This window comes from Microtus pennsylvanicus, chromosome 2 (genome assembly GCF_037038515.1).
Source record: "Microtus pennsylvanicus isolate mMicPen1 chromosome 2, mMicPen1.hap1, whole genome shotgun sequence".
Lineage (NCBI taxonomy): Eukaryota > Metazoa > Chordata > Mammalia > Rodentia > Cricetidae > Microtus > Microtus pennsylvanicus.
Genome location: NC_134580.1, coordinates 26340679 through 26368573, shown reverse-complemented (window position 1 = coordinate 26368573; position 27895 = coordinate 26340679). Strand labels below are relative to the sequence as shown.

Here is a 27895-nt window from a genome sequence, read left to right as displayed (position 1 = left end):
CCAACCTTTTTCACCCCAGAGGAGACCTTCAGACGGCCTCTGCTTCTATTCCTGGGTTCTGGGAAGGCATGTCTTTGCTGTTTTATTTTGAAATGAAAGGTGATAGATTCATGATGAAGAGCTTTGAGTGTAAGAACGCCAGGAATGTTGGAATCCAATAGATCTTAATTATATTACCCTGCCATACTTATTAACTACAGGGCAGTAAGCAAGCTATTGGACTTCACTGTGCTTTCTGGAACCACTTGTAGGATAAAGATATTATGTATTCCTCAAAAGTACTAAGGGTATTGGAGATAAACGAGAAATGCTGGCAGGGGCGACTCTTGGTGATAAAGCTCATGTTGCTCCCTTGTAATGCCTCTCTTCTGAAGATAGAGAACTGTTTCCTCTCTGTCTTTACTGTGTTGACTTGGATGTGTGTGAATATGTGTTAGCCGGGTCTCTGGGGAAAAAGGAGGGGGTCTCAGGATAGAAAGAACTAAACATCAGATGGAAAAGGAATGCTGGGCCAACAGACCCTGGGAAAACCTTCCAGACATCAAAGACCCTGGGACTGCTCTGTGGTGACTGTCAAGGCTATGGCTCTACTTTGACCTCTGCTTTGGCCTTTGCTGTCTGCTTAGCCCTATGCTGGGCACTTGGAGAGTGGGTGTGAGGCCTGATGCCAGCTTCCAGGACATCAGGGTCTCCTGGAAACAGGTGAAATTGACAGCCTTCCCTCTCCTTTGGTGGTCCCTCCCTAGCAGCTTCTCTCTTTCCCTTCACCTGCTTATGTTCTCTTTCCCTTTCTTTAGTTAATCCTAACAATGACTCCACCTGTTGCTTCCACTTCTGAGATGTGGAAACTGAAGCATGGGAGGTTAACTAACTTGACCAAGGTTATATGTGTTAATATTTGAACCCTAATAGACCAACCTAGCCAAAGACTGTGCATAATTTTTGGTTTTAGATAGTTGTTTTAGATAAATACTTCTAAAATTATAACAAATCTGATTTTCTAAAAAACCAGATCTCTGAATGGGGTGGCCCACCCTTGTCACCTTAGCACTCGGGAGATGGAGGCAGGAAGATCAGGAGTTCAAGGCACACCTCAGCTACAAAGCAAGGTTAAGGCGACATGAGACCCTGACTCAAAAAAAATCAACAAAATAAAACCTCAAAGAACTATAACAAAAATAACCCAAAAAGTAAATAGTTCAAAAGAATATATAAACAAAACAAACAAAGTCTCCTGTTCAACCCACTTTTTCAGGCCCCATTTCTTCCTGGCAGAAATTAATATCACTAGCTCCTTCTCGCTTCTGTGTGCGTGTATGAAAGTCTGTGTCCATATGTGTGTGTTCACATGTTGGTGTATGAAAGTCTGTGTCCATATGTGTGTGTTCACATGTTGGTTTGTGAAAGTCTGTGTCCACATATGTGTGTTCACATGTTGGTGTATGAAAGTCTGTGTCCATATGTGTATGTTCACATGTTGGTTTGTGAAAGTCTGTGTCCATATGTGTGTGTTCACATGTTGGTTTGTGAAAGTCTGTGTCCATATGTGTGTGTTCACATGTTGGTTTGTGAAAGTCTGTGTCCATATGTGTGTGTTCACATGTTGGTGTATGAAAGTCTGTGTCCACATGTGTGTGTTCACATGTTGGTGTATGAAAGTCTGTGTCCATATGTGTGTGTTCACATGTTGGTGTATGAAAGTCTGTGTCCATATGTGTGTGTCCACATGTTGGTTTGTGAAAGTCTGTGTCCATATGTGTGTGTTCACATGTTGGTGTATGAAAGTCTGTGTCCATATGTGTGTGTTCACATGTTGGTGTATGTGCATGCACATGAGTGCACATGTGGATGGATGACACTACCATGGTGATTCTGTATCTTTATCTGTAAGAGCCCATTCCCCTTTCTGACTGCCCCCTTACTTTCTGGGTCATAGATCGTGTGGCAGTACTGACATAATGAACCTACCCTCTGTCATGGACGTCAGGCTTGGTTTTCACACTCCCGACCTACCCACAGGATAGATGGATAGTGCAGGCATTTAAGGGTCCATGTCCTCCAGAAAGCAGCACTGCAGTCTGGACCACTGTTAACCTTCCTCAGAGTTCTGAGAACGTCCATGTCAGTGAGATTAACATGCCACCTTTGCTCCAGTTTACTGGGCTCTATTTGACAAGGAGAGCTGGTCTATATTTAAGGTACACAATGCAATCTCTCTCACTCACAAACACACACACACATGTACATACATATACACACATGCGCGTGCACACACACACATCATACTCTGGAGTGATCAAAACAATCAGTCTAGATAATGAGTCCCTGATCTCACAAGGATCTCACACAGATCTCACACGGATCTCACACGGATCTCACACGGAGCTCACACGGATCTCTCACGGATCTCACACGGATCTCACACGGATCTCTCACGGATCTCACACGGATCACTCCCGTCTAGGACTCCATGCAGCCCCTGTGTCCTGCGCAGGCACTGAGTTCTCTAAGACTCGGTCACAGATGAAACTCAGAAGGCACTTGACACCATGCTGCTGACAGAAGCCACCCACGTGCCAGCCTGAGGCCCTAGCCCCTGGCACTTGAAGCTTTTGTGAACTCCTTGTTTTTCCATGTTTTGATGAATTGGTCTCTGGCATGAGAACTGCTCAATGTCCTCTATAACCCCTGGCTTTCTAGAAACTGCCTCTTTATTTAGCCGAGTTGCACCACCCCATTCCCCTTCCTGAACTAGGGTATAATTGCCAGCCAGCCGAGAATGACAGGGTTCAGACTCCGAAGCAGCAGAGAGAGACACTGGGCTCCCGTGGAACGGGAAGGCTCTTGTTTCTCAAAACCAAACTAGTGCCTAGGCAATTAGCTTTGGGAGGAAGGCAGGGGAGGGTGTGGGTCTTCAGAACAAAGCACGTGGCCAGGGCTGGCGGGCTGGCTGCCCCGACTCCTTGTGGGCAGACGCTAGATGACAGTCACATGTGGAGGTACCCTTAGAAGGCAACAGGACAGAGAATAAATTGGCCCCTCAGCTAACACAGGCTGGGGTCCAGCAAACATCCAGCTCCACATCGGTTCCGGTTCTGAGAATGAGCCAGCCAGTGACCAGCTAGTGAGTTTTCTGCCGCTCCTAGAGCATAAAGTCCAAATTTTGTCTTCTCAGACACCATTCCTTTCTCCCCAGTTCTGTATTTAGAGAAACTCAGGAAGAGCTGGGTATCATACTTTAAAATAATAACTATAATTTAAAAGCCTTATACATTTATAGGCCACTTCTTGCATTTTGTAAACTGTGTCGACACTCAGGGATCGAGGCGGTGTAACCTGTTCTTTCAGCTCCTGCCGCTGTAACTCCCTGTTCTGATGAACCGTAAGCTGGAACTGCAAGCTGAAATAAATAAACCCTTTCTTTCTGGCGTTGCTTTTGTGCTGCTGACAGTATTCCCTCACAGTGACAGGAAAGAAACTAAGACAGTCCCTCAGTCACAGGTCATAGGCAAGACTCTAGAGCCTGAGGGAGTACAGGCAGGCCTCTAAAGGGCTCTGGCTACTCCACCTGGTGTCTGGGAAGCTCTCTGCCCTGCCAGAGACTGGCTGAGGCTTTACCGTGTCACAGTGAAGGGCACATGTAGGAGACCTTTTGGGTACCCAAGGTACAGATAGATGGTGGATTCACAGCAAGGACTCCTAAGCTAGACAAGACAGTGGGTGGAAAAGGAAGCGTCCCCACTAAGACCTGGGACAAAATGCCTGGTTGTGAACAAAAAGGAAATGAGAATTTGCTCTGAATTAGAAGCATCCGGTCTTCGAGTAGGTTTAGAGAGCCGTGGTCATTTGTGGTAACAGGTGAAGCCTCAAGAACCATGACGGGAAAGAGAGGAAGGAGAAAGTGAGGGACACATGGCTCACAGCCTAGAATAGACCACTGTGGCAATGATGATCTCATCATTCCTGGGTAACCCTGCCGGCTCCCAAACTGCTTTTGTATTTTCTGTCCCCTAAGAAAAGACTGTCCCTGCAGTAGAGGTATAAAGGCAAAAGTTGAAAGCTCTTTGTCTCCACAGAGGTGGGCATTGATTGGTCCACCACCCAATCAATCTCTTTCTGAGGATTTACAGGACAGATAGGATGGCCTAACCTTAGGGCCACACTGCCCCTAACAGCCTGGCACTGCCTACTGTCATTACAGCCCTAGGTCTGCTGTTGTCCCCTTGGGTATGAGGTGTCATCAGTGGAGGGTACCAGAGCCAAAGTCCAGAGGCAACAGATGGCCCTTCATCCTGGACCCATCTGGTACTGAGCTATGCTCAAAGGCCAACTGTCTGGGTCTATTTAGTTGAGGGCTCAGCTTTATTGAACACTTTGAGTTCTAGGATTGAAAGCCATCCAAGGAGCTGGAAGCTGAGCCTTGGTTCCCTATGACTCTCAGATCTGAAGCCTCAATTTCTTACTGAACGGTTCTTAACCTCGGTGACCCCATCTATTAAGTGAGGTAGTCACACCAACAGTCTGTGACTGTTTGTGGTGGCTGCGGAGCTCACTCTGGTGTCTTTTCCCCATCCTTGGGCAGAGTCAGTCTGGTTGTCTGAAGATTGTCATTGTCTCAACCCCCATGTTTCAGTGAATGTGAACTGCGAGCCTTTGGTTGGTATACCTAGCTCAGGGCAGGGCTCAGGGTCACTGAGAGTGGCCCAAGGGAATAGAAAACTGGCAACTGAGGGCCTTGTGGCCAGGTCTTCATAGTGACAGCCCCTAAAGGCTGTTCTCAGGCAGCGCGAAGGAGCCAGGCCAGTGACTCAGTGCAGAGTTGTGCTCTTTCGGCAGGCGGAGCATGAAGAGGAAGGCCCTGTTCACCTGTCCCTTCAATGGAGACTGCCGAATCACCAAGGACAACCGCCGCCACTGCCAGGCCTGCCGGCTCAAACGCTGTGTGGACATTGGCATGATGAAGGAATGTGAGTGACCGGGGACAGGTGGGAGTGAGGGCTAAGCTGCCGTCACACAATGGCTGCGGTCACTGTCATGCAGGTTCCTCCACCGAGGTCTGCTTCTTCCAGATCCTGAGCCAGGGACGAGGGTGTGAGTGAAGCAACGCTGTTGAGGCTGCAGTTTGGAGTATATCAAGGGGGTGTGCTTAAAGAAGGAACCCATATAATTCAGCAGATGCTGGGAAGGGCTCATCTGGGCCTCCTGGGCTGGAGCGTGGGCACTGGGTCCTCACAGAAGGCCCCCCCCACCCGCTCCCTTCACACAGTGCCGCCAGCATTTACACCCAGAGCCCAAACCCTGGCTCTAGAACAGAGCCCTTGTCTTGCCAAGCTGAGGGCCTACAGTCACCCTGGGAAGCCTGGGCTATGGGAATGTGAGGAAAGGGGCAAAGGAGAGGAACCAGGAAGACAAGTCAGGAATGGACACACGTTCTAGAACAGGAGGTCTCGGGAAGCAAGGGTCTTTCACGAGGGACATAAAATACACTGGTGGTCAAAGCAGAGGCAGAGAGTCACCTTGGCCTCCTTCTAGGGCCTTCACCAAAGCTCCTCGATCCTGATCCCAGCTTCCATCCAACACGGGCAGCCCTGGAAGAAGTTTCCAGACTTGGTTGCTGCTCACACCACAGGAATGTACAGGTCTGGGCATGCCACGGTGCAACCTAGTCGCCGCCCCACCCCGCCTCCTGTGTTTGTACTGGAGAGTGAGACGCGGAGGCCCAAGGCTGGCGAGGTGTTCTCAGACATTCTTAATGGGGCCTGTTCTGTGAGCACACAGGAGTGCCCTGCCTCTGTGGAACACGAAGCCTCTTTGTTAAGGTTCCTTAGGATCCTAAGGTTTCTGCCATCCAAGAACGGCTGTGAGTTCCATTGCTGGGATTCAATAAGACACAATTGCTTACACTTAGAGACCCTCTCAGACCCAGAAAGGACAAAACATCGGGGTTGAAATCCAAAAGCAAGATGGTTGGTGATCTGGGGCTACGACTCAGCTCAGATCCCATTCTAGAACCCACAGGAGCCCCACATGGAGCGCACCAGCCCTCAATGAGGTGCTGAATTAAGATCGCCCCCATACATGATATCACACGATGGCGCAATATCTATCCATCCAGGAGCTGGTCTCCTCCAAAGCAGCTTTGGGTCTCATCTTGGTCCTCTGTGGATTCTCACAAACCTTGTCTTGCTCTCATCCTGCTTCTCCCAGCGGGAAACTATGCAGAGCTGAGAAATGGAAAGGGGGAGCAGCCACCACCTCTCACTGCTCTGGAGGGAAACTTGGTCCCAAGAGATGCAATTCCTGTCTTGGGTCACCCAGCTTTGCATGTCCAGGCTTAAGTTCCTGCCTTAGAATCCTCCAGAGCTGACACCTGCAGTGGCTTTTGTCCCCAGTGGCCTCGCCTCACCTCTCAGAGACAATCAAGTATCTCACTATTTTCAGACTACTAGGAAGAGACTAGGAACTACTCAGTCTTCCTTCTAGTCGGAGCAGGGAGCTGGCCTTCATAGGAAAGCCGGGGAGGGGAGGCTTATGGAAAGGTGACAAAGGCAGGAACCAGTGTCTGTTGACAACCTCCTGGTGCCAAATTCTGCACAGAGAATCTGTGTTTTCTTCCTAAATTCTCACAACGACCCCTAAGCATGTGAATATTACTTTTTTTAGCAGCTAAAAAAAGTCAAAGAGAATGAACCTGTTATGCCTCAGACTTAGCATACTATCTGCATCTATTCTGCCCTAGGTCTGGCCTACGGGCTCCATAGAGGGAAACCCCATAGGTACTCCCAGTGAGTCAGTGCTTATTCCATCCCCACGCTCTGCCTGGAGCCCAAAGGAATAAATAGACTGATGAGAGCTTTGTCCCTCTAAAGAGTCCTTTCCTCTGTCCTCAAGTCCTGGGCGGTTCATATTTGAAGTTTGTTTCTTATTCTTGTTGTTTTTGATGTAGGGTCTTGCTTTGCAAGCCCAGGCTGGCCTCAACGCTCTGCTTCAAGGTCTTGACTACAGAGTTGAGTTCTTACATTGCACTACATCTGTCCTGCACAGAACCACCCTGTGTGATAACGTCAATGTTTCCATAGTGATAAATCTTTCCTCCCCAGTTTCCTTACATTTGCACGGCACCTGGGCCATAGGCGGCACTCAGTAAACGTGTTAAGTGAATATCAGCTCTCCACGTACTTCTTCTAGATCTTCATCAATCTATAGAGACCAGTAAGCTTAGCCTAAATCTGATATTGTCTGAGTCATTCATTTGGGGGGAAGAGTTACATCCTCTCCCTTGGTGTTCTGAGGTCACTAGTGACACCTTCACATTTGAAAACTGTTCATGTTTGCAGATCTTGGCTTTCCAACTCAAGTCTAGGCTTTGTTGGACAGGAAACATATTTTACATGCAAATAACTTACACCAAACTACTTCATGTTTCCCCGCAAGGGATTTGCAAGGAAGTGGAGAAAGTGATTCTGGGACGGTACAGGCTACCAAAACCAACTACTGACGTTCAATCTCATCCATTGCAGAGTTCCCCAGACCCCAGTTACCAGACCGCTGGCTGCATCTCATAACCATGTCCTCTGACCTGTAGTAGTAGCATCTAAGTATCGATTCGCCAATAAAATTATTTTTAAAATTCCTAAGAGGTTAATAAGCCCTTTGAGCTAATTATTTCACAAATCACAACAGTGTATGTGAATATGTGAATGAGGTATGGTTGTGCCTAGTTAGGGTTGCTTCCTGGAAGCTCTGGACAGCGACCAGCAAGTCTGATTTCACCAGTCCTGAGCAGAGAGGCCATGGCTGCTATTCAGCGCAAGCAGATGGGAAGAGAAGTGGTAAAGGTTGACGCTGAACTTTAAATTATTTATTTATTTAGGCTGGGGCGTGTGTCATAGCCCACATGTGGAGGTCAGAGGACAGCTTATGGGAGAGTTCTCTCCTTCCACAAGGCGGGCCCCAAGATTAAGCTCAAGTTGTAAGCTTGGCAAGTAAGCACTCTACCGACTGTGACTTTTCCTACTGAACTATGCTGCTTGTCTCTGAAGATAATCCTGGATCTTCTTTGTCTTTTTCAAGTAAATCACTGATGAATTTTGTTCGTTTAGTTGTTCACACTCTAGCTTTACTTGGGACAGTTTATGTCCAGACTCCATGTCTAAGAGACAGCGTCCCACTGATCAGTTACAGCTCAATACAGTCAGAGACAGATGGACTTGTGGGATGACCATTCATCCCAGAACCAGACTGCTCAAGTCTGAATGCTGGCTCTACTGTTGTTAGCTGTGTTACCCTGAGCAAGCTACACAACCTCTCTGGGCCTCAGTTTCCTCCTCTACAAAATGGAAACAATGATGATATTTACATTAAAAGATTGTTTTAGTGAGCCAATGTGCAAAAGGACCTCTTTATTTTTGGTTTTTTGAAACAGGTTTCTCTGTGTAAAAGCTCTGAATGCCTTAGAACCTGCTTTGTTGACCAGGCTGGCCTCAAACTCACAGAGATCCTCCTACCTCTGCTTCTACCAAGTGCTGGAATTAAAGGCGTGTGCCACCACTGCCAGGCCCAAAACATACTTATAATAATGATTCATACATTTAAAAACCAATTAAGTCACCCATTAATCTTATCTTCTTATGATGCCAAACTTGATCACCAGAAATTGTAGATCCCAAAAGTTCAAAAGTAATTTTAAGGCTGGATGTGGTGGTACTTACCCAGCACTTGGGAGGTAGAAGCAGATGGATCTCTGAGTTTGAGACCAGCCTGGTCTACATAGCAAGTACTGAAACATCCAGAGATACATAGTGAGACCTGTCAAAAAAAGAAAAAAAAAGGAAGGAAGGAAGGAAGGAAGGACCAAACAAATGGCAGGTAGGGCTAGAGCCATGGCTCAGGGGTAAGAGCACTGTATGCTCTTCCAGAAGACCTGGGTTTGATTCCCAGCACCAGAAACATGCATAGCTCCAGTCCCAGGGGATCCGATGCTCTCTTCTGGCCTTTGCACACACCAGGCATTCATATGGTACACAATGCAGGCACAACACTCCTTAAATAAATAAATATATAAATAAATAAATTTCAAAGAGCAAGAAAGCCATGCCTCTAGAGACAAGCACCAAAACCACAGACAACACATAACTTGGCAGAGGTATTGACAGAAGCTGTGCCAAATCACACAAAGACCCCAAAGCGTACAGTTCTGGAGTTTCCCCTGAGCTTGCAGAGTCTGAAGGCATCATCTGAGAAAAGCTTGTGTTGTTTGGGTGGTCCCTGACAGATCAGTCTGTCTTAGAAGCATTTCAATCACAATTATTTAAATCAAAGAGGTCGGCTTCGGTGGGTTACTCACCTGTGTGCTTTGAGAGCTATTCCTGACAGTAGACTGCAGACAGCCCAGTGCAGGCCTCTCAGTGCCCATGAAAATGACTTGCAGAGAAGACACACTCTGTGCTGATGTTCTTGATAGCTGGTATCACACGCCGTGGCAGGAATCCCCCAACTGACCTCTGTGAGGGAACACAGAATTGTAAGCCATAGCCCCTATCCTTGGGTATCCTGTGTGCTAGGAAAAGCGTCCTTAAATCTCTCAAGTTTCTCGGTCAACAGTTATTAAAACCTGTGTCAGCTATGAGCCTCAAAGAGTGGGAGACTCAATGCGTGTGGAAAACAAAAATTATGCATGAAGAATGAGAACAAGAGCTCAGAGCAGATCAGGGCAATCAAGAAAGGCTTCATGGAAAAGACATCAGAAGCTAGCCACTGAGGGAAGACGAGACTGTGTGTAGGTGTCAGGTAGAGAAGACGCAGGGACGGACATCCAGCACAAGTGTAAGCAGGTTGTGTTTACGGCTCGGCATCGCTGACGTGCCTAGAACAGAAACCGTGTCCAAGGATGCTGAGGAATGAGGTTGGAAAGAGTTGAGCCAGATCATGAAAGGCCTTGCCTTTGATTTGGTCCTGGCAAGCAGGAAAGATGGAGAAGCTCCTAAGCAGGAGAATAACACCATGGAATCCTGGGAGGGCTACCAAAATCTGCCAGGCTGATCAACATGCCCGTGGACGCCCACAGTGGGACAGGAAGAGCCCTGCCTCCTGAGCTCCCATCTCTCATTCTGCCCACCCTTCACATGGGCAGGAGAGACGGGGCACCTGGCCATGGCTCCACAGGCCTTTCCTTGGCCCTTCCTTTCCTTGGGATGCTCCTAGCTCCTTTGTCCCCCACCCCGCCTGACCTCCTAGGGGCTGAGCAGAAAGACAACCTCCTGAGAGGGTGAGAGGAGGCTTGGCAGCTCTTTGGGCCTATGAGTCACCACCTGGGCGTGGCTTCCTTCCAGCACTGTTCTTTGGGCTGTGCACCTTGGTTGTGGGAAGAAGGCACCATCTTTGTCTAAGATTTCCCTTTCCTGCTATGCCTGTGGCTCTGATTCTCCATTCTTGCCTCCCATCGGTACTTCCTCACCCCCACTGACTTCTCTCATCCCTTCCCTTTAAGACAGGCTCAGGTCAATAGACCTCTCTTAAAGCCATTTACTCTCTGGTTCTGGTTCCTTCCCCTGCTCTTGTGAAACTCCACACTTCTGTGGGCAGATGCCCTGGCAGCCCTGGCAGCTTGAGCATAGAACAAGTAGGTACAGGCTGAAGCCCTAGTGCCCACTCCTACCATCAGGGCTCTGCAAGCCCTGGCCAGGCAGTCTGTTTGCCCGGCTGTTGTGCCAGGCAACCCTGCTCCAAAGCTGTCCTTGCAGGCAGCTGCCCCAACTCAGGATGGCAGGGGTCACTGCAGATGCCCCTGTACCAGCCTGCAGGTGACAAAGTCTCCCCCATGACCAGCCATCTACTGCCAACTGGAAGGAGCGCCCCAGGCCCCGGCCATCAGGCTCCAGTCTTCAGAGATCTCCAAGAGATCTCAAAACATTCCTTGAGCAGAAGTCCCAAGCGTAACCAGGTTCAAAGGCTGAGAGGTTGTTACGCAGAGGGGCAAAAGAATAGAGACTCTCGCGTTGTTTAGAGTGAAGCGGGCCGCTGAGTTCCACGTCAGGAAATGAGAATGCGGAAATGGCCTCTTCAAGGGGTTCTTCTCAGCTTCCCTAGCTTCCACGCAGAAGGAAAGGAAAGGCCCACACAGCCGTGGAGCGTGAGGCATGAGCAAGGACTAGTGTGTAACTGTGCCAGTCACATCCGGTTCTCAAAGCAGGGAGCTTGGAGCGGGTGGTGCTCTCGAGACCATAGGCTTCAAACTGCTCTTTTTTTTATGAAGCCATAAAGCCTGCTGTTTTCCCAAGGTCCCACATCTTGTCCTTGAGAATATGGACTTCCCGTTGCCAGACAAACCTCCACTCCTTCCACACACATCTGCCTTTTCACCATAGAAAATCCAGTTTCCACCACGTCACGGCATTGGAGCTAACATGATGGCTGGGTCCCACGGACTAGCCCATCCCGTGCCAGCACTTTAGCTGTGGAGGAAGGGTTCCGGGAGGAATTTTGGGCCATCCCTTGGGTTCCTTTTCTCGCCCCGACAGTCATCCTAACAGACGAGGAGGTGCAGCGTAAACGGGAGATGATCATGAAGAGGAAAGAGGAAGAAGCCTTGAAGGACAGTCTGAGGCCGAAGTTATCGGAGGAACAGCAGCGCATCATAGCCATCCTGCTGGAAGCCCACCACAAGACCTATGACCCCACCTATGCTTACTTCAAGGATTTCCGGGTTCGTCTGCTGGTCCAGGGCTTGAGCTGGGGTAGTGGAGAATCAGATATAGCCTAGGCGTGGGGAGCAGGAATTGGGGGGTCAGGGAGCTGGGAAAGGATGGAGACCCTGCTGCCCCCGTGAACCTTTCCCCTTGCAGACCTTCCCTAAAGCTGTTGCTCTCAGAGGCAGGAAAGTGACCCCCAAATAGGGATCTCTGAGACTTCATCTTTGCCTTCCAGCCTCCGATTCGTGCGGATGGGAGTGAGGAGAGCTATCCTGAAAGGCCCACATTCAGCTTCTCCGGGGTGTCCTCCTCCTCCTCCAGCTCCGATCTGTACACCACATCACTAGGTAAGAAGCCCTTCCACCAAGCAAACTGGGGGAAAGCATCCACCTCGTGGCTCTTAGGCTATAGGGGAAGAGACAGAAATCTTCCATTTGCATACTGTGAGTGGGACACAGCCCTTCTTTCACAGAAAGAGGGCTGTCTTGTGCAAGATGCATGCTGGGAAGAGCCAAGCTGGGGTTCTGGCTGTACAAATCTGGGTCCAAGCTCAGCCTCTGAGCCAAGCTCTATCCTTGACTTCCTCCCTGGAATGACCTGGAGGTCACTACCCAATGTTTTAGTCCTGGACTCTTTGAAAGGTGGAACTGATGTAGGAAGATGAGGTATGAGGCGGGAAGGGCCCTAGCCTGAGCACTGGGGGAACCGAGCACTGTGACCTCGGACAACCCGTCGCCTTCAACTCCTCAGAGTCTGGGATGCTGTACTTCTCTCTTTGGGCTCTCATATACATTCCTGCCCCATCCGTCCCTACCTCATGGTGCCCTGTCCTCTCTGCCTCTATCTCTTACCCAGTTCTGGTGTTCTTCTCTCAGGGCCTGGAAGAAGGTGGGGATGGAACTCCCCCCACCACGTGCACACACTTCCTGGGTAACTCTAGCCTTCAGACATGAGAGCTCCAGACTCTTCCACACCCCCGTGCACAGACTGAGATGGGGTGCTAGTGCCGAATGCTCTGAGATAACAGCACGAACAGTGCCTACCCACCGGAAGTGAAAGGAGGGAGGTGGTCAGACTTAAGAGAAAAGCACTGGGCGTGACTTGTGACTGGCGCTCCCTCCCCTCCCCTCATTGGGATTCCCCACCCCCACCCCAAGTACTCATTCGGCTTTCCATCTGACAACATAGTCATTGTCCCAGTTAGGGACAAGTAGTAGTACTTCAGCTTTTAATAATCACTTACGTCCTTTAGGTAGTTTTATTTATTTTTTTTTAAATTTTACTTTGAAGCAGGGTCTTACTATGTAACATTGGCTGTCTTGGAGCTTGCCATGTAGACCAGGCTGGTCTGGAACTCAGAGAAAAATCACTTGCCTCTGCCTCTTGGGTGCTGGTGATTTTAAACTTTTCCAAAAAAAAAAATATTTATACTTATTCCAATTTTTTTCTTATAATGAATGCATGCAAGTGGGATCACTACATACATAATGATAAACTATCTCTGTGTGTGTGTGTGTGTCTGTCTGTCTGTCTCTCTGTGGGGCTGGGGAGACACCCTTAATGGCTCTACTCAGGTGCTTAGAGGTAGAGGCAGGTGGTGAATTCCAGGCCAGCCAGAGCTACATAGTGAGACCATGTCTCACTTCTCTTGTCTCCACCTCTTGAGAGCTGGTATTACAGGTACACATGGCCACACTCGGCAACTGAAGGCTTTTTGCTCCTAGTTTCAGATAGTTTAGAGTCCCTGAACAACCTTACCTGTCCTGCTGCACCCATCACTGCATAAGAGCGTCCTCAGTGCTTCAGACTTTACAAATACCAGCATTGACTTTGTTTGTCTCCAACATATAGTTGGAAAATGTAAATATTCTCTACCTTGTAATTCTTTGATCATAACAGAAATGAGCTTTTTGCCCCGTGGGTTGAAGAAATGAGCTTTTGCCCTACAGTTTTAATTGAGTTCTTAGGAAGACTTCATGCTTTGCAAAATTATAGCTAAGAAGGACTCCCCCCTCCCCCATCGAGTGTTTCTGGCTTCTTGAATTTACTGTCTCAAAAAGCTGAAATAAGAGATGGGGAGAGACCCAGAGAGAGCCTAGGGAGGGAGAGCAACCCTGGGAAAGGCAGTCACGATAGGGTCACGCAATGGGGTCCTCACAGAAATGCCTGGCCGGGGTGTCCTTAAGTAACTCCCTCTTTTTCATCACCTTCCCCAGACATGATGGAACCGTCCAACTTTTCCAACCTGGATCTGAATGAAGAGGACTCTGATGACCCCTCTGTGAGCCTGGATCTCTCGCAGCTCTCCATGCTGCCCCACCTGGCGGACCTGGTCAGCTACAGCATCCAAAAGGTCATCGGCTTTGCCAAGATGATCCCCGGATTCAAGTAAGAAGTTCTTGCAATGTGTGGGAGACTGTCAGAATTCTGGGTGGAACTAGATGATACTCGGCAATCTTCTACTGCTTCCCCCATCCCAGAGCGCCTGCCCCCCCCCCGCAGGACCTCAGGACCAGGGCAGGACAGCCCTTTAGCACATCTAGCTTCCCAGCATTGCGTGGAGAGATGGTTCTGAGAGCAACTCCACCGCTCACTTTCTGGATGATGAAATGACTTCCCACCCAGCTTTCGTGACCAGCTAGGGTCCTGTTAGGGTGTCAGAAGCAGACCAAGGAGCTCTAGTTCCATACCGCTGGCTCTCACTAGAGCCCTGCTGGCTCAAAACTAGTCCTCACATAAACCCTTTAGATTCAGCCTAGAAAGTTCCTGCACATCCAGTTCCGAGGCCAGGATGAAGTGACCGCGAGGACAATGTCAGGACTTCCGGACTTGTGAAATAATCCAGGAATCCTAGAAAACTTGAGACAGGTTCACTGGCATACATGACCAAATAGGATGGAGACAGAGAGTTCTACTAGAGTAAGCGTCCTGCCTTATAGACTCCTTCATACAGGTTTTGCTCACTCATGTCAAATTTATTTTAATAATAATTACACGTGGAATTGGGGAGATAGCTCAGGGGTTAAGAGCACTTGCACAAGCGTGAAGAGCAGAGTTCAGATCCTTAGTGCTCACATAAGAAAGTCAGGCCAGGACCGGAGATCTGGCTCAGCAGGTAAAAGCCTGTTCGTCCATAGGACCCAAGTCTATTCCCAGTATCTACATGGTAGCCCACAGTTGTCTGTAACTCCAGTTCCAGGGCATCTAATACCCTCTTCTGGCCTGCACAAGTACTGCACTCACATACTATGCAGACATACACAGGCAAAACACCCAAACATATAAAATAAAAATAAATCCAGGCTAGCGTAACTAGTAGTCCCAGCATTTAGAGGGAGAGAGGATCCCCAGGGCAAGTTGGCTACCTAGACTAGTCACATCAGCCAGCTCTAGGACTCAGGGAGACCTTGCCTCAATATATTAAGTAATGAGAGATCAAGCAGGTTGCCCATTGCCAATCTCTGGCCTCCACACACATGCTGGCTCATACATCTGTACACATTTGAATATGCACACACATACACACACGTGTGTGTGCATCTGTATATATAGGCATATATAATACTTACATCTGAATATCCCTGCAGTATTAAATATTCTTTTTTGTTTTGTTTTTTTTGTTTTTTGGGGTTTTTTTTAATTTTTTTTCTTTTTTTTTTCTTTTTTTTTTATTGAGAAAAGGAAAAAAAAGTATCCGCTTCCTCCCAGCCTCCCCTTTCCCTCCCCCTCCTCCCACCCGTCTCCCCCTCCCCCAAACTCCTCTCCCACTCCCACTCCCCCTCCCTCTCCAGTCCATAGAGCAGTCAGGTTTCCCTGCCCTGTGGAAAGTCCAAGGTCCGCCCCACTCCATCCATGTCTAGGAAGGTGAACAACCAGACTGGCTAGGCTCCCACAAAGCCAGAACATGAAGTAGGGTCAAAACCCCGTGCCAATGTCCTTGGCTTCTCATCAGCCCTCATTGTTCGCCATGTTCAGAGAGTCCGGTTTTATCCCATGCTTTCTCAGTCACAGTCCAGCTGGCCTTGGTGAGCTCCCACTAGATCCGCCCCCTTGTCTCAGTGAGTGGGTGCGCCCCTCGTGGTCCTGACTTCCTTGCTCATCTTCTCCCTCCTTCCGCTCCTCATTGGGACCTTGGGAGCTCAGACCAGTACTCCAGTGTGGGTCTCTGTCTCTATCTCCATCCATCACCAGATGAAGGTTCTATGGTGGTATGCAAGATATTCGTCAGTATTGCTATAGGATAGGGTCATTTCAGGTTGCCTATCCTCAGCTGCCCAAGGAACTAACAGGGGACATCACCAGTGGCTCCCTGGTTTTTTTTGTTTTTTTTTTTTTTGTTTTTTTTTGTTTTTTTAGTTTTTCGAGACAGGGTTTCTCTGTGGCTTTGGAGCTTGTCCTGGAACTAGCCCTGTAGACCAGGCTGGTCTCGAACTCACAGAGATCCGCCTGCTTCTGCCTCCCGAGTGCTGGGATTAAAGGCGTGCGCCACCATCGCCCGGCTTGTTTTGTTTTTTGAGACAGGGTTTCTCTGTGTAACAGCCCTAGCTATCTTGGAACTAACTTTGTAGACCAGGCTGGCCTCGAACTCACAGAGATCTACCTGCATCTTCCTCCCAAGTACTGGGATTAAAGGCGAGTGCCACCACACCTTAAATATTCTTAAAACAATACAGTATTGTCAATATATATATATATATTAAAATATGGTTAGATCTGTATTCAATCTCTTCATTGTTTCCCAAAGTTCACTGGGTACATTTCCATATAGCCTGTATATAACATGGTCAAGAAATAGGAAGAAGTCAGTCAGCACAAAACAATGTTGTCATCCTTTCCCGAGCTAGCAATAACTGTGGCCAGATTGCTTGCAGGTGCTGAACTAGGGTCCGGTGCTGAGTCCTGGGAGCTGCAAGTGACTTTAACATTGGCCGCCTTTGGACAGAAGCTAACAGGAGGGGTTTTTCGTGGATTTGTCAGCCTTTCCCTGTGAAGGAAAGCAATTAGTTATTGTTGAAATTACCACACCATCCTCTCAACAGGGGTAATCCACGGACCTAACGCAGCACCTCCAGGCTGGTTTCCGCCAGGAGACAGCTGCCTGCATGTTGCCCGATAGCTCTCACCTGCTCTGACGGAGTCGGTGTGGCTAACATGTAGAAGAACAACACGACAGGCCGTGTTGAGAACCCCCTCCCCGCCCCACCGCGCTGCACCTTCGGCTGTGGCTGAGAGGGCCAGAAACTTTTCTGTCAGCCAGGTGGGCACACCGGTCTCCTGTATGGAATGAGGCCCGCTTCACCCTCAGAGATTGGCCGTGGAACTGGCAACACATTTTGTTTAGTACCAAGTTCCAACTCCTTCTACCGTGCTACATGCTGCTGTTTGGTAGCTCTGTGCCTTCCAAAGCCTTGTTTTGTGTAAACAACTAGAAACAAGACAAAACAAAACACCCCAAGGAACCCAAGTCCTGGCAGCAGCTGGCTTCCACCTGAATCTGAGAAGCAATCTCATTTTTCCTCACTCTAGTAGGGGCAAGGTTGAACAGGTTGCCCCTGAGCCCCTTCTATGTGCTGAAGTTTGGTGTTTGGAGGAAGCAGAGGCAACTCTCATTGAATACATAGAAAACCATCATGCATCAAGACCACCTAACACTCCCCCCTCTTGAGTACCTCAGCTTCTGTCCCCCGCCCCCATATCTTATTATTACTTTCTCTCCTCCATTTCTCTCTCCAAGGCTGAGATGACCTACTCCTTCCTTTCCTTTGGGGGTCCATTTCCCCACAGGATTCACTAGCCTAGCCCTGTAGTCACGGCTAAAGTGAGATACGCATGAGCAGACACAAGAACCACCCAGGTATCGCTGCAAAATGGGTTACATTGATGATGAACACCCTCAGGTCGGTTCTTCTTTCTTCAGCATGGCCTGAGACAGCTCAGCAGAGTGGTTTTTGTTTGTTTGTTTGTTTGTTTGTTTTTGTTTTGTTGTTGTTGTTGTTTATTTTGTTTTGTTTTGGTTTTTGGTTTTGTTTTTCTTTTCTTTCTTTTTTTTTGTATTTTTGTTTTTGTTTTTCGAGACAGGGTTTCTCTGTAGCTTTAGAGCCTGTCTTAGAACTAGCTCTTGTAGATCAGGCTGGCCTTGAACTCACAAAGATCTGCCTACCTCTGCCTCCTGAGTGTTGGGATTAAAGGCACCAGCACTGCCCGGCGGCTGATTGTTTTATAAGAAAAATGGGCCAGGTCTTTGCCAGAGCTCTGGAAGTATGCTAATATGGATACCCTGACTAGACAGAAGGGGTGCCATAGCTGGATGGGAGCCAGCCCAGTAGCTCTCTGGGTCTGTGATTTCCACACCAAGGGGCTGTGTTTTCCTGAGAACAGTAGTAACTGTCCCTGGCAGCTTTGATCTTGCTGCCTGAAGGCGAGGGAGACAGGTGGGGAAGGCAGGATGAGATGTCTGTGTGGGTGAGGGGACCAGGGTTGGGATGAGACTCCAGCCCAGGGCGGCAGTTCCTGGGCTCTTCTGGGCATGCACAGCACAGCGGTGCTCCCTTGGCTCTGCTCCCTCCTTCTACCTCCTCTCCCTCCTCTGCTGCAGCTCACCCACAAACCTCTCTCTGCACTGCAGAAGTACCTGGAGGAGGTAGGGTCAGGAGCAGCTTCTAAATGGCCGGGAGCAGTGGTGGCTACCAAGGCTGACTGCAGGCAGGCTGCGGTACTTGGGAAGAGGCTACAAGGCCACAGCCGCTCAGGCCCAGCTTCGTGAGCTAACTGCCTGCAGCCTTGCTGTCTCTTCCGTTTCCAGGGCCCTCCAGTCACAGGTCCTAGAGGCTTCTCTCACTCTCTCCCGCACAACCAGGTATCTTTCCTACCAGCAGCTTCCTTGTCTAAACCGTGAGGGGTGGAAGTTGATTAGGACACCATCTCTGGCCTCCAGGGACTCAGTGTCTGATAGAAGAGATAAGCATGTAAGCTACAGCTGCCCAGAGATAAGAACTCTGCTGGAAACCTGCTGGAGACACCGTGGGAAGACAGGCAGGGAGGGGCTGCCAGACAGCAGCTTAGTTCCAAGGCAAGGCACACCTCTGGGTGCCTAGACGTGATCATAGGTGTGAATAGTGACTGACTAGGCTGGGAGAGGTGACGCTTGGCCAGGCCCTGAGCTGGTACTTGATTTAGCAGAACAAGCCCCCTTCCCAGTTTCCTGGGAACCATCTCATAAGGCTCCGCATTTCTCCGCTGTGGGTAGAGTGCGGGGCCGTTGTAGCTTTCCTCACAGTAGGTGGATGTCTGGACCACAGTAAACACCGATCCTCAAAGCAGCAGGCATGACCGCTCACCTCCAGACACCTGTGCTGAGTAGAGCACAGACCCCTCTCACAGCCACAGGGAGTACCCGGAGTGAGAAGTGACCAGAGGCCTTGTATATAGCTGGGGTGCAGTATGACGCAGCCTACTGAGAACTAAGCTGGGTTTTTTTTTTGAAGAATTTTTATTTTTTTATACTTTTTCTGTAATTTCCAAAGATTTAATAGTGATCTAAAACTCAGATGGAGGCAGTGTTAGCATTTGATTGTTTGTTTCTGACACCGGGTCTCACTTAGAAGCTCAGGGAGGTCAGGAACTTACTATGTAGCCCAGGCTGTACTCAAATGCACAATCATCTCCCCAGCTACCGTCTGCTAAATGTTATCATAGACATGAATCACTACACCTGGTTGGTTTTTGCTGTTTTGACATGCATTGATTATTTATACTTAGGAGCAGTTAGACACCACATTGTTAATCTATTTACAAAAGAAGGACACAGTAGTTCCCTTTAAAAAGCAAAAAGCCAGGACTGGTGAAATGGCTCAGCAGGTGAAAGTGTTTGTCAGCCTAAGCCTGATGCCCTGAGTTCAAATTTCCCAGAATCCATGGTGGAGGAAAAGGAGAGAAAACTGATTCTCCAGAATTGTTCCCTGACCTCCACAAGTATGTCATAGCACACATGCACCCCCTACACACAATATAATAATAATAATAAATAAAATTTTAAAATAAAAGCATTCAATTAGCTCTGGTTAGGGGTCCTCACAGCTAATAGAGAAGTCTGCCGGTTCTGTGTGCCATTAGGACATTGCACAAGTGTATGGCCCTATTGGTTATAGCTCAATAGAAGAAGAGGCAATTGATGTAGAACTCACAGCTGGATCCAGAGGCTGTGAGCTTGGCTCTTGGAGAAATCTGCAGCCGCCATGTCACCACCATTCATCAAGTGTGCTGGAGCGGAGCTGGCCACGCAGTCTCCAGTGGGACCCTCCCAGCTAGACTACCTCTGGAGTTTCTCAGTCCCAATCCTTGGCCTGCCGCCTAACGGTGGAAGCCTTCCACTTCCCATCATCCATTGTCCGTGTCCTGCACTTACACACCAAAGCGCCGCAGAAAGCATTTTAGCCTGTCTACAGAAGACTCCTACAGAGGCGTCTAGACGGTCAGGAAAAGAAAGCAGGGAAAGCCAAAAGTGAGTTGGCCTATCAACTGCCTTTCTCTGCCGCTGCTCAGACAAGCCCAGTTCTTGACTCAGAAGCCTGCAATGGTTGGCCTCTGGTCACATCAACATGTTTATTGATCCTCTTGTACTCAGGGTTCAGTGATGATTCTGTGGGAAACAATAGCGCAATTAAGAGATGGTGTTGGCTCTCAAGTATAAACAAAGCTTAGAGCTGGGAGTGGTGATTCCAGCTCTCAGGAGGCAGAGAGAACGCCAGCCTGGGCTATGGAGAACCCCGGAGACCAGAACACAAAACAAGCAGAGGAAGAGGCAAGCACAAGAAGAAAGGGGGAAAGTGAGCACCATCAGTATGCACTGGTGACAGAGAAAGAACCGACTCTGCTGATCTGGCCAGACTCCATGCAAGATCACACTTGGTTTTGAGACCAGAAGGTGTGATGGAACCTTAAAGGAAGGTGTTTCTGAACCTGGCAAGATGATACAAAAGGCAGAGGCTCTTGCTGTCAAGTTCCATCCACGGGACCCACTTGCTAGAAGGAGGGTAGACACTCTCTGAAGTTACCCTTTTTGACCTCCACCCATGCACTGTGGCTCATGCACGCAAGATATATTAATGCAATAAAAAAAAGAGTTGCTCCTAGCTGAAACTGAGCATCCTCAAAGGCACGCTGTGTAGGGGAGCATTGCAATTGAATGCAGAGTGGTGTCGTGTCGCAAGAACGGACGGGTGGTGGCATTTGTTATGGGAAAGAGGCCTGGAAAGCGGAGCCAAGCTGTGGAGTCTGGGCTTGATCCTAAGGGAGGATCTCATGCACAAGAATGACATTGCCCTGTAGCAGCAATGGGAAAGACTAATGGGAAATGTGAGACTCTGGGATTCTAGTAGGAGGCCCTTGCACAAACCATGGAGAGAGCCATTGTCTTAGTATTCTATTGCTGTGAAGAGACTCAATGACCAACGTAACACTTGCATTTTAACTAGGGCCTTGCTTATAGTTTCGGAGGGTTAGTCCATGATCACCATGGCAGAAAGCAGACAGGCATGGCGCTACAGCAAGCAATAACTGAGATTTTTCCATGCTGATCCACAGGCAGCAGGCAGGACCACTGAGCCTGGTTTGGGCTCTTTAAACCTCAAAACTCACCCACCCCCAGTGACACACTTCCCCCAACATGAGCACACTTACTCCAGCAAGGTCAAACCCCCTAATCCGTCCCAAAAAACTCTACTCTTTAGTAATTAAACATTCAAATATATGAGCCTATGAGGGCCGTTCTCATTCAAACCACCCCACAAAGGAGATGACTCAGGAGATCAGCCGGCTGCTGTGCAAGCTTAAGGGCCTGAGTTAGGAACCTCAACATGCACATGAAAGCCAGATGTGCAGTATGCATCTGTAACCCCAGTGCTAGGGAAGGGAGGAGAGTGGTTCCCTGTGGCTCACTAGCCAGGCAGTCAATCTGAAGCAGCAAGTTCTGGGTTCAGCAAGTAGTCCGATCTCCAGACACAGCATTCAACAGAAGACATTGGACATCAGCCTCTGGCCACCACAGACACACAGACCAAGAACAAAAACAGTGGCGTTCTGAGCCAGAGCAGTCCTAGAGAGAGCAAGAATAAAGTCACGGCCCAACATGTATCCTGGAGACAGAGGTGGCTAAGCTTGCTACAGAGATGGACAACTGGGAAAGAAACGCAGAGGTGTTGATGGTGACTCTGCCAATGCCTTCTGCAAACCTGCGGTACATACCACAACACAGGGGGCTTTCTGTGGCTGTCCCTTCCTCCTGACCATAGTAGCCTCCGCCATCGGTCACTGAGCTACTGGGAAAGCCTTGGTCTCTTCTTGCCTCCCAGACACACTCTTACCTTCCAGGAGATCCCTGTCCAAACACTAAATAGGTGCCTGTGACTTGCAGGTTTTTACTGGCTGCCTGACTTCTCCCTTCCCGCCTTCCCCAACAGGGATCTCACCTCTGACGACCAGATCGTACTGCTCAAGTCAAGCGCCATTGAGGTTATCATGTTGCGCTCCAACCAGTCTTTCACCATGGATGACATGACTTGGGACTGTGGCACCCAGGACTACAAGTATGATATCACTGACGTCACCAAAGGTGCAGTTACACTCCTCTATTTTCCCCAGTTCCCGGACTCCGACTCTATAGTCTCTGAATGCTTGGGGTTGTGACCAGGCACCTGGAAGAAGAGCGGGCAACAGCAGGGAGAGACGGGCAGGGTGGATGCTTCTGCTCTCACGCTGGCTGCTCGCTCTCTCTCTCTCACAGCTGGGCACACCCTGGAGCTGATTGAGCCCCTCATAAAGTTCCAGGTGGGGCTGAAGAAGCTGAACTTACATGAGGAGGAACATGTCCTACTCATGGCCATTTGTATCGTCTCCCCAGGTATGGAGCCGAGCAGGGAGGCACGGAGAGACCTGGACATGGTGGGGATGGTCACGTGGTAAAGCTCCACTCACAGTCAATGGGGCAGTCTGAGAGAGAAGGAAACAAGAAAGGCAAATAAGGAAACGCTCACTTTGCTGAGTTTGCATAGCCCATATGGCATGTGGAGGGGTCCTTCAACACACGTGACTTTGTCCCGTGGAAGCCAGGGTGATTCAGAGGACTTTGAGGAACCAGATGAACAGGGTTCCACAGGCCACACATAGGGCTTGGGTGTTGCCAGTACTCAGGTTCTGTTCTTGTCTGAACTGGGATGAACTTTCCTGTCACCCGAGGTTCTTCAAAGGCAGGGCACAAACCCTTGTAGAGCAATGGATGCTTCTGCCTAAGTTGACTTTGGAGGCTGTGAGCCGTGACCCAAGGAGGGAAAAGAGTAAGAAGGGAGTTGTTGTGGTCTTAGAGATGTTATATTGGTGATAAAGACCAAGGAATGCAGTGCCGGCTCAGCCTGGACCACGTGTGCACAGGGGAAAACTAGTGGCCTGTGCCCAGGAATACTTCCCAGGCTGAAGGTCCAGGGAATAGGCATAGGTTTCCCTCCTGGTGCCCAGCTGGCATGTACTCACCCATTCACATGCTCAGTCATGATTTACTGAGCACTTACTATGGCTAGGCACTAGGCAAGGCTTAGGGTGTCGCAGCAAATAGGATAGACTTTTCCCTCAAGAAGATTAGCGGGGAAATGAATGCTAGTATCTGCTCATTTTCATTATGGTGAGAGTTTTGAATATGAAAATGATGTGATACTACAAGAGAGATCCTGAGGTAGATCTGGAGCAGGGAGGTAAGGGGTATCAGGAAGGGCTTTGAGTCTGTTCCCTGATGAGCAGTCAGGCAGGCAGAGTGGAGAGCTGACTTCCAGGCAGAGGGAAGAGGCCAGTGTGGAAGATCTGAATACCAAAGACTGAACCTAGAGACAAAAGGAGTGAGGTGATGTGGGGCAGGACCAGAGGATTCCATGGAAGGACTTGGTCCCAAATACAGTGGGATGTCATCGGGGTGAACACTGCCATGGGTATCTGTGTGGATGGCTGGCTGTGAAAGTGAGAAGCAAGGAATGCAGCTGAGTGTCCCTGTGTCTTTCTCCATCCCCTGTGACACAGACCGACCTGGGGTCCAAGACGCCAAACTGGTTGAGGCCATTCAGGACCGCCTTTCCAACACGCTGCAGACCTATATCCGCTGCCGCCACCCACCACCAGGCAGCCACCAGCTCTACGCTAAGATGATCCAGAAGCTGGCTGACCTGAGAAGCCTCAATGAGGAACACTCCAAACAGTATCGCTCCATCTCCTTCCAGCCCGAGAATAGCATGAAGCTCACACCCCTTGTGCTGGAGGTGTTTGGCAATGAGATCTCCTGACCAGGGTAGCCTGCAGCGGTGCCTGGGTGGGGCTGCTCCTCCAGGGCCCCGTGCCCAGGCTCTGGGCAGGTTGCAGTCCAGCAGTGACTCCTGCCCCCCTTCTGGAGTTCAGTCCTTCCTCTGCCATTGCCCACGTTTGTCTGGCCCATCCTTTCCCCTGCCCAGCCTGTCTCCCTTTCCTGCAGATCACAGGTTGGCCCTGTCACTTGAGACTTCAGTTAAAGAGAGACTGCTACTCATTTGACAAAGAAACTCAAGCGGGCATAGAGGGCAGAGGCCGAAGGCAGAGCCCTGCCTGGGGATGCTCCCGTTATAAGGGGCTACTGCTTGTGTCAAGGGAGGCAGGCAGAAGAAATGTGCCCATGTCTCAGGGACAGGTACCTGTACCTCCCCCCAACTCCAGCCCCACCAACCCAGAGCCTAATGGGAAATCCCCTACCCCTGCCAACAAAAGGTACCCACCTACATCCCCTGCATCCCATCTCATGCTGCCGCCATTGTGTGCTATTCCATCCCAGGGCCCAATGTGGGGCCTCCTTCCTCTGCCATGATACTCATGGACTTGTTCACTGCCAAGATGACCAAATACACTACCACACTAACCATTGAGTACTCACCTAGCTCCAGAGTTCCCACCTTTGAGGTTTCGCCATGGGAATTTTCCAGGGCCAGGACCTCTGGACCAGGGGGCTTCTTCCCCATCCCAGAACCACTGACCTAGAAAGCACCCAAGGATAGGTCCCAGGGGATGGGACACAGGCCAAGTAAAGAGGCACAGAGCCAGCCTGTTCTTCCCACAGGACAATGAATGAGACCCTCTGTCCTTGTCATCAAGTCAAGGGTCCCTCAGCCTGGAGATAGTGGGACTGCTCCTCTTACCTACACATGTGTCAGGACCAAATGCCCCCAACTTTCAGAAGATCCCCAGCCCTGTCTTCACCCCTTACCCTGCCAGTGCCTTACCACCTACCTAGAAAAGACCCCTTTTCTCTGGCTTCCCGGGAGCTCACCAAGAATGTCCCAGAAGTCATCTCAGCTTCCCCGTCACCCCTACTTGGAGCAGCAGTGTCTCCCCTCATTTGCCTAGGGGAGCTACCTTTTCTTCCTTTTAGAAGATGGGGGAAAGCCAAGAGCTCCCTGAGTGGAGCTCCAAGCCTGCTATCCAGATAGAAAACCAGACAGGATCACTCCTCACTTCCGGAGACAGAGAGGGGTGATCAGAATGTGTGGAGTGCAAAGATATGGGACCAGTTCCCTGATTCCCACCCACCACCCAAAGTCAAGGGAGGCCTATGAAACGGACAGGCGATGGGCTAGGTGCACATCTTCAAACTCCACTTTTCTGTAGCAGCCCAGCCCAGGAGCTTGGAACCCTGTTCTCACTCACCCCAAGTACACCCCTTTCTGATCATGGGTGTGTGGAACCCATACAGAAGAGGTTCTCATAGAGGGACTCATAGAAGGTCCTTAGGTGAATGCTTGATTTAGGGAACACGGCCCCATTGAAAGCAGCAGTACAGTGCTAAGGTCAGTGAAAACATAGTTACATTTTTTGTATTCCCCGGAAACCCTGGGACAAGACAGATTTAACACTGCAAGAACCATTAGTATCCACCTTGCCCTGCGTGTCCCAGAATTCAAGTGGAAAGCATCTGGGGCCACATTCCCATGCTGCAGAATGGCATACAGAAGGTTTCGTTTTAAATTTCTTAGATCAGGGTTGTTTTCAGAATTAGACCCCACCTAGACTGTGTCCTAACACCGAGGTGGCAGCGCCTGAATCAGCAATGTGTGTGTGTGTGTGTGTGTGTGTGTGTGTGTGTGTGTGTGTGTGTGTGAAAAGATTGTACACTGATGATTATTGTTATTGCTTAAAAAACTACAGAAAGACTTTTGATTTTAGCTGCAGAACACACTGATCCAGCTCGCTGTTCATTGGGAGGGAAAGTCTGAAACTTGCTAAGGACTTCAGCGCCTTTATAACAAGAACCTGCCATTAGAGAAGAGCAGGGTTTACTGGGGCTCTCATACTCAAAAACGTCCCCAGGCCTGGAGAAACTCTGAACTATGGCCCTGGGCCATTTTATATCGAGCCTGTTTCCACTTCTCTGGTAGATGGCCCAGGATTTGAGGAAGCCCTGGATTTTAGAGCAAACCTCCTTCTGGGACTTCCTTCTTTCCCCGGAGAATAACCCACCCACCCACCCGTGCAAAGGCCTGGCTTTTGGACTCTCCACTTCAGCCCTGTGTGCTGCTGTTATCTTGTCAATAACATGTGTCGGTCTCTGGAAAACTTCCCCCTCTGTCCTCTTCCTTTCCTGCCCTCTCCACGAAACTCCACAGGCCTCCAGAGCAGGCCAGTTAATCAGCCCAAGGACCCACCACTGAGGCAGCACCCAAAGGGAATCCTAGGAGCAGGAGGAAACCGAACCAGCCAAGAAAGGTTGAGAAGCATGTCTAGTTTATTTCTTCTGAACACACGAAGGTAAGCATCGAAAGAGCTCGCACTTCTGAGAGGTATTACTAGACACGAAGGGAAATAGACACCACAATGGAAAAGCAGCAAGATTTCTCAAGAGAGGAGAATCCTCCTGCTGCCTAAGAGGAGGAAAGTCGGGGAGTCCAAGTTGGGTCAACAGTGATGGTGGACATAAATGACAAATCTGGTGGACATCAGCCATCTAAAGAGCCTCCAAAGAGATTCCCATAGAGAAAAAAAATGTTTTCTAAGATCTTGTCAAATAAACCATGAGAAGCTTTGCCGAGGGTACCAGACAGCTCCCGCTTGCGCAGCGCTCCCTCTGTGACGAGCACCGCTGTAAATAAAGGCCTCATGAAAACCAACTTGTTTGCTCTTCATAAGGACCCTTGATGGTTGCCCTCACACGGCGAAGGGGGTCGGCTCCCCACAGCTACACTGTGGTGAGGGAGAGGTGAGGCTCAGACCTAGGCAGCCATCTCTGGGAGCCTTTAACTAATTGTCATGTTCTACCGCCCCCGACAGAGTTAAGCCCTGTGACAGATGATGGGTAGTCTTGCAGCCACCTTAGGAAGGACATGAGGGAGGTTTCCATTCAGAGATGGTGAAACTAGAGGTGCTGGGTCACAGAGTGCTCGCTCCCCAAGAAGCATCTGAGCATCCGGCCTAATCTGTGTTGGCCGCAGTCAGGTGTGGCACTTGCCAAAGAACATCACCGGGAAACCAAGGGACTGCTGGTAACGAAAGTCCTTGCACTGGGGACATCTGTTAGGCCAGCGCCTCAGAGTGTTACAAGTATCCCTGTGCATAAATACAACTCCTTAGGGGCCCAGAGGAGGAAGACAGACATAGCAAATTAGAATGTCCAGCCAAGGGCTAGAGAGATGGCTCAGAGGTTAAGAGCACTGACTTCACTTCCAAAGGTCCTGAGTTCAATTCCCAGCAACCACATGGTGGTCACAACCATCTGTAATGAAATATGCTGCCCTCTCCTGGCCTGCAGGGACATATGCAGACAGACCACTGTATACTTAATAAATAAATAAAATAAATCTTTAAAAAAAAAAGAATGTCCAGCCAAGGACTCAGCTCTGGGAATTGCAGATGGTACTGCTAAGCCCCACACAAGTATTTTTTTTAAGTGGGTTCAGAAACCTGGGGCATGATTTACCTTAATTTACAGAAACATCTGAAAAGATCTCAAGCCACAAGCTAAGATATCCCAGTGGAGTGAAGCGGAGAGAGGAACTAGACAGAGGTTGCAGGGTTTTCCTAGAGAACGGAACACCTGTGGGAGTGTGAAACTGAGCGACACCTCCACAGATCCTCAGTGTTCTCAGAGATGGTCTGGATGAGCACTCAATCCAGGAAACACAAAAATCAGACCAAAGTGATGCATTCTTACA

At 49.4% G+C, this 27895-nt stretch overlaps 1 protein-coding gene across 3 annotated transcripts in view; it reads left to right on the top strand.

Annotated features, from left to right (window-relative positions):
• The window catches only part of Vdr (vitamin D receptor), a 57726-nt gene extending 30873 nt beyond the window's left edge, over positions 1 to 26853 (top strand). For 2 of the 3 annotated variants that reach the window (XM_075960508.1, XM_075960507.1), the window contains exons 4-10: positions 4837 to 4967; positions 11520 to 11704; positions 11926 to 12037; positions 13907 to 14078; positions 22148 to 22299; positions 22471 to 22587; positions 23751 to 26843. In XM_075960508.1, coding sequence (XP_075816623.1) covers positions 4837 to 4967; positions 11520 to 11704; positions 11926 to 12037; positions 13907 to 14078; positions 22148 to 22299; positions 22471 to 22587; positions 23751 to 24010 — 1129 coding nt within the window. In that variant the 3' untranslated portion in view covers positions 24011 to 26843. Of the gene's footprint in view, positions 1 to 4836; positions 4968 to 11519; positions 11705 to 11925; positions 12038 to 13906; positions 14079 to 22147; positions 22300 to 22470; positions 22588 to 23750 lie in introns of all 3 variants that reach the window. The other variant, XM_075960506.1, reaches the window with a different exon arrangement.
• The last annotated feature ends 1042 nt before the right edge of the window (positions 26854 to 27895 follow it).